At 53.7% G+C, this 6,574-nt stretch overlaps 1 protein-coding gene across 1 annotated transcript in view; it reads right to left on the bottom strand.

Annotated features, from left to right (window-relative positions):
- Positions 1-436: 436 nt before the first annotated feature.
- The window catches only part of LOC101647240 (cytochrome P450 2A13), an 8,133-nt gene continuing 1,995 nt past the window's right edge, over positions 437-6,574 (bottom strand). Inside the window, exons 3-9 of the mRNA XM_004710340.3 lie at positions 6,343-6,492; positions 5,969-6,129; positions 4,661-4,837; positions 3,305-3,446; positions 2,566-2,753; positions 1,780-1,921; positions 437-676 (exon numbers count right to left, since the gene is read on the bottom strand). Of these exons, the coding sequence (XP_004710397.1) occupies positions 495-676; positions 1,780-1,921; positions 2,566-2,753; positions 3,305-3,446; positions 4,661-4,837; positions 5,969-6,129; positions 6,343-6,492 (1,142 nt within the window). The 3' untranslated portion in view covers positions 437-494. The remainder of the gene's footprint in view (positions 677-1,779; positions 1,922-2,565; positions 2,754-3,304; positions 3,447-4,660; positions 4,838-5,968; positions 6,130-6,342; positions 6,493-6,574) is intronic.

Here is a 6,574-nt window from a genome sequence, read left to right as displayed (position 1 = left end):
CCATCCCTACACACTCTGGGTTCAAGTACTTCTGTTCTGTGAGACTCCGGGGAGAGGCTTGAATGCTTTGAACCTCAACGGTTTCACCTGGAAAATGGGCACACGCGCCGTGCCACCTTCCATCAGTTTGTGAACTGGCGAGCTTTAGGTCATGTGAACATGGGAAGCGTTTAACATAAAGCTGACACAAGACACTGGTGTAATTAATGACAGTGCTTATTATTATTATTATTAATTATTATCAGCCTTCCTTCCACCCCACCTCTGAAAAGTCTGTCCTTTGCAAGGGAACAGACAGAGCTCATTATGTTTCTTCTTGCCCTCTTATCCACCTCCGCCGCCGACCCCCTTCCTTGACCCTCCGCATCTCTTCCCCACTTAACCTGGCTCAGCCAGTGAGTCCACCTGCCCGCCACCCCCCCCACCCCCCCCAGTTTCTCACTCTCCTCATTTCTCCCCTCCTCCCACTAGCCCTGCCCCGGCCCCTCGCCTGCTTAGCGGGGCTGGAAGCTCATGGTGTAGGTTCGTGGGATGGTGGCAAACCCCACATTTTTGGGGGACACGTCGATGTCCTTGGGTGCCTGCGGGGACTTGAAGCTGAAATTCTGCAGGATAGTGGTCAGGAAGAGAAAGAGCTCCATCCTGGCCAGGCCTTCCCCGAAACAGTAGCGCTTTCCTGGAGAGATGGGGTGGGGAGGCCAGAGGTGAGCCCACTTTCATTGTCCCCTGGCCCCAACAATCTCCCAGGGAGCAGGGCTGGCTGCTGTGGCCTGACAGACACTCACGGGTTGTTCTTATCCACTCTGGGCCTTGGTTACCCCTGTCGATTAGAAGGGGTGGCCCCAGACAAGTTACAGCAATGGGACCCTGCGGTGCCCCTTCCTCCCAGAAAAGAAGCCTGGGTGATGGAGTGGGTTAAGCATTGGGTTGCCATCCCCAGGTTCTGAGGTTCAAAACCACCAGTGGCTCCTCGGGAGAAAGATGAGGCACCGGTAAAGATTTAGTGCCTCGTGTACTGATCGTTATTGCAGCAACCAAGAGATTTAGCACTAGGGCCTTATGGTCACACAACGTTTTAAAAACTTAACTTCTAAAGATGTAATTTCGACCCACTGGCTTGTATTGCAGAGAAGGATTGTGGACTTCCTAGCATAAAATACACGTGCGATAGAATATAATCGGAGCACATATTGTATTCCGCAGGGGGAGTGGAGTAGAGCGCTGAGTTTAATTTACAATCCACCTGAAATCCTCTGTGTACTTGATTATACTTAGGCTGGGAAGTAAAATTTTGAAGACCACTACCTGAAAGCAAGGCCATTCAAATGTCTTGATCACAATGCGGGTAAGAAAATGTCTACACTGCGACCCAGTAGACACATTGCATTATGTATAGATGAGCTAAGCCATGGGGGATAAAAAGCGAGCGCTTTGGAAACCCACAGAAAGGACTCTGTCTTATAGAGTCACTCTGTGTCTGAAGAGAGAGACTCCATGGTAGTGGGTTTGGGGGGGTTTGGTTTCCTCCCCCAAATGGTGGCTATCCTGTCTGCTTAGCCATCTGGAGTCTTTGTTGGGTGACCTCAGACACATTTCTCACTCTGGGACTCGATTTTCCCCTTCTCTAAAAGGGTCTGGTCATCCCTTCCCTTGCCAGGAGGTTGCTGCCGCCTTCCAAGCTAGCGACCCTTGACTGTGCCTCAGAGGCGCTGACTGGGATGTGGGAGGCGCCTGGTGGTGGGTAGGCGCAGCAGCCCGGCAGCCTGCAGGCTCTCTTACCAATGGAGAAAGGCACAAAGGCGTCGTTTTTCTTAAATTGCCCTTTCTCATCCAGGAAGTGCTGGGGGTTGAAATCCCTGGGGTTGGAGAAGAACTTGGTGTCTCTCAGCACGGAGCCCAGCATGGGGAACACTTCAGTGCCCTGAGGAGGAGGAGGATTTGATATAAGTGGCAGTGGCCAGATGGAGATGCTGAAAGCACAGGGGAGTTGTCAGGAGAATTGGGGAGCCCAAAGTGAAGGAAGATGGGGGAGGGGGGAAGAAGGGGAGTTGGAATCCTCTCAGAAAGGTCCCTGTGACCGGAAGTTTGGGGAGCGTGGGATATGTGTCTCTCGTGTTGGAGGAATTTTGCCGTGTCTGTGGGTTCACGTTTCCCAAGACAAGACATTTGGGGGACATAAGGTGCATAATCACTGAGACCGGAGGTTTGAGACTACAGATTCTATGTCTCTCGAGACAGGAGGTCTAGGGGACATGAGGCTCAAATCCCTTGCGATAGAAAGCTTGGGAGCCATGTTCCCTGAGAGAGGGACCTCGGAGGACATGCATTTCTTGGGACAGGAAGTTTGGGGACACGGGTTTGAATTTCCCCAGGCAGGAAATTTGGAAGAGATACAGAGATTAGAGTCTCCAAGTGGGAAGGCTGAAGATGGTTGGGAAAATCTTTGATTGAGATGGTGTGTGTGTGTGTGTGTGTGTGTGTGTGTGAAAGAGAGAGAGAGACTGAAATGTTTCTAAGGATACAGGGGCCACCAGTTTGGAGAGCCCTCTGGTGGGCAGGCAGTACCTTGGGCAGGAGGAAGTCCCGGAACTTGGTGTCCTTGATGACACTGCGAGCCAAGCCCATGGGGATCATGTCTCCGAATCTTTGGATCTCGTGGATCACTGCCTCCGTGTAGGGCATCTTAGCTCGGTCCTCAAACTTGGGCTGACGGTTCTTGCCAATCACCCGGTCAATCTCCTCGTGTATCTTGGCTGGGGGACGGGGGAGGATGGATTTAGGAACCCGAAGGTCTCAGGATGGAGATGATAACCGACAGCCTTTAGACCGTCTACGACACCTACACTATTGTTGCTACTTGACAATGAGTCCGTCCTGACTCATGGAGACTCCAGGGGCGCAGAACAGAGCAGACCTGCCCCACGGGGTTTCCAAGGTTGCCACCTTTCAAAAGCAGGTCGCCAAGTCTGTTTTCTGAAGGCAACGCTGGGTGGTCCCTTGCTGAACCACTTGTGGCCCCAGGCTGCTTTTGCCATGGATGTAGAGTCTAGATTCTAGACCATTCAAAACAGATATTGGCCACGCATATTGCTGGAGCCAGGCCTCATTGGGCTCAGCCCAGGAGCCGGCAGTTTAGACATTTTCAACATTGTAGCAGCTCGTGAAACTCCACTGGTACTAAAGAGTAGGACCCTCCTCTGGGTAGCAGTGGTGTCTGAGGGATCAGGGACCTGGGCAAGATGAGGGGGCATTTCAGTGGACTCAAAGAATCTCTGAGTCAGAGGTAGACCCCCTTCAGTCTCACCCTCCACTTCCGGGTGCTTCATGAGCAGAAGGAAGCCATAGCGCAGGGTTGTGCTCACGGTCTCAGTGCCCGCAAAGAAGAGGTTCAGCGTGGTCAGCACCAGGTTCTTCTGGTCGAACTCTGTGTTGGGGTTCTTCTTCTCCTGCAGGGAGAAGGACGCTTCAGGCTGAGCACACTCTTCACTCCCACAGGGCCCCTCAGTCGCTTTCCCTCTTGATCTCCCTCTCTGAGATCACTGAGATCTCCTTTTCTTCCGAGCGGAAGTGGGATGAGGGACCCTGGATCTGCCATGCTTTCTCCAGTGGCCAGGTTCTGCTGCCTCTACACCGAATTGGTCTCAAACTCCTGGCTTGGCTCACCACCTGCCCTTTAATGAGCACTTTTTAAATGGTAGGAATGCTTAGGGACAGACAGTAAGTGAGAGAGAGGGACAAGGATGGCAAGACAGACTTAGTCAGAGACCCAGTGTGTTGGTGACAGCATCCGATTCCTTTCACTAAAGCTCTTGAAGCTAATTTATGGTGGAGGACTCTCCTCCTTTGCTCCATGTGCCCTGAACGGACTCCATAAAGCCCCATCACGTTTCTTCACAGAAGGGAGACTGACATCCAGATAGGGGTGGGGACCCTCCAATGTCACATAGTAAAGCCAGGTCACCAGTCCACACAGATGTGTCTGCTAATCAGGGAACAGAATATCAAGAACACCAGTCGTAGAGTCTGAAGACCAGGCTTTGAATGAGATGCTGCCACTTCCTGGCTGGGTGGCCTCAGGTAAGTCACTGTGCTCTCTGGACTTGTTTCTTCATTTCTAAACTTGGGGTCACAGTAGAATGTGCCCAAGGAGCGTCATACATGTGAGAGAGGCAAATACTAGAAAGCATTTCAAAGAGTGCTTGATAACCAACAGTGCTATAGCAACCACCCACAGCACAGAAACAAGCCCGGCTGTGGATTCGAACTCCCCAGGACCCCTGTATCTTAGGGCAGAACTGCCCTCCCTAGGGGTTCCCATGGTGGTGACCTTTCAGAAGCAGACCACCAGGTATTTTCTTCCGGGGAGACTTTGGGTGGATTTGAACCACCAATCTCTTGGTTGGTAGCCTCGCGCTGAACTACTTGTGCCACCCAGAGGATGCAGCAGTGCAAAGAGAAGGACACTGTGCTGATTCGCTTGGCACAGGTCCTGCCGAGGGTAAGGGCTCAGTCAGGGGAACAGGGATGGCTGCCTGTCATCGGGATTGTGGGGATGATGATGGTGAGGGACTAGTCGGAAAGGACCTCTGTGGCCCTCCCTAGCCTGGTTTGTGGAAAGCAGCACCCTGCCCCCGCTTCTGAGCTGGCTGTTTGGACGCACCTCCTGCATGCGGATGAGGAAGGAATCGATGAAGTCCCTCGGGGAGTTGGGGTCCAGAGTGCGCTGGTTCTGTTCCACCTTCTTGGCTATGAAGTCCTCTAGCCCCTGCAGCTCCTTAAAGGCTTGTTGCTGAGGTCCTGGGAGGTATTTCATCACTGGGTAGAACATCTCATAGAGCTGGAGGTGGGTAGGGTGTGCAGAGGAAGACAAGGAAGGACGCTAGTCAGTGGGCAGGATCTGATGGGCGAGGAACTTCAGGGCAAGGGAGGCACTGGGTTCGGGTCCCTTGTGCAGGTATTTAGGTAGGACTGGATGGGAGTCGATATTTAAATTTCCAAGTGGGTTATGTACGAGGGCACCTGTTTAAGGATTTAGGAGACCTGCATTGGGGCAAACACCCATGTATTCCCCTGGTCAAGTGAGGTTGGTTTGGGAGTTACTGGTTGGCCAGGACTTTAGGCACTTGGCTGGACTAAGCTGGACACACATGTTCACATACATATTTAGGCATGTAGGAGATTTGGATTGGGGGCTTCTGTATAGGTGCTTGGGTATTAAGTGGGACTGATTTGGGGATACCTATTCAGGTGTTCAGATATTAAGTAAGCTGCTCTGTCGGGCTGTTGAGGCAGGCTGGATTGGGGGACAGGTATTGGGGTATTGGAGGAATAATCTGTCGAGCATGTAGGGAGTCCTGGTTGGGGTACCTGTCCAGGTTTTTCGGTATTATGTACTCTGGGCAGGAGGCACTGTTTAGATACTTGGAAAGCTGGACAGGGGACCTCTGTCAAAGGAGCCCTGGGGGTGCCGTTGGTGTTAGACTGCTAACCACAAGGCTGGCGGTTCAAACCCACCAGGCGCTTTGTGGGAGATTTGCTGCCTTGTAAGTGTAAGTTGGATTCGCCTGAATGACAGTGAGTTTGGGGGTTGGTTTAAGGCTCTGGGGGTTTGTGGGCTGAATTTTGCCCACCAGGCATTCAGAGGTATCCGTGCTTGGGAGGTGGGCTGGGTAGGAGCACCCACCAGTTGTTCAGGTCAGTTGGATTGGCACCCTAGTGCTGAGGGCATAAGGGACTATCTCACAGGCAGACTCCGGCCTGTTGGTTTTGCCCTTGCGGGGCATACCCAGGTGCCCTAGGAGACTGCGTACTGGTCACCCAGGCTGGGTTTTGGTGCCAGCGTACAGCTGTCCAGAAGTGGGGGCTGGTCTTGAGGGGAGCCTGTCTTGGGGGCGGAGGTGGGGGCATCTGTCTCCGTGTGTGGGGGAGCCATTGGCCAGTTCTGGAGGGCCAGGCTGAGGCTGGCTACCTGCCCCACGGAAGTCGCTGTGAACTGGAAACTTCCCAGCATCATCCGCAGCAGCGACAGGAACTCTTTGTCCTCATAGTCAAAGCGGTCCCCGAAGACGATGGAGCTGATGACATTGGAGACTGTGCGGCTCAGGAAGTAGGTGGGGTCAATGTAGGCGCCTGGGGTGAGAGGAGAGAGAGAGAGAGAGAGAGAGAGAGAGAGAGAGAGAGAGAGAGAGTGTGAGAGAGAGAGAGAGAGAGAGAGAGACAGTTCTGGGATCTGTCTGAAGCGATAGGACCCCAGAGCTAGTGGGTCCTGGGTCCTAGGTCCCTGGTGTTTCCCTTCTGGTTCCTGCGACGCCCCCGCTCCCCCAGCCTAGGGTCCCCACGCACCGCGGGTGCCTCGGAAGGTCTCGATGAGGAAGCCCGCTTCCTCCTGGATGCGCTCCTCGATGCCCCGCTTGCCCACACCGAAGTCCCGCAGCGTGGAGATGGAGAAGCGCCGGAGTTGCTTGGCTCGCTCGCCGTTGCTGAAGGCCACGCCTAGGGGGGATGAGGGGCGTGCCAGGGGTCGGAGCAGGCCAGGGGTGGGAGAACTCAGGAGGGGTGGGGGTGTGAGAGAGGC

The sequence above is a fragment of the Echinops telfairi genome, unplaced genomic scaffold (assembly GCF_000313985.2).
Source record: "Echinops telfairi isolate 266 unplaced genomic scaffold, ASM31398v2 ScPeMD7_655;HRSCAF=1070, whole genome shotgun sequence".
NCBI lineage: Eukaryota > Metazoa > Chordata > Mammalia > Afrosoricida > Tenrecidae > Echinops > Echinops telfairi.
Note: the sequence above shows the minus strand (reverse complement) of the source record. Positions and strands in the feature narration are given on the sequence as shown.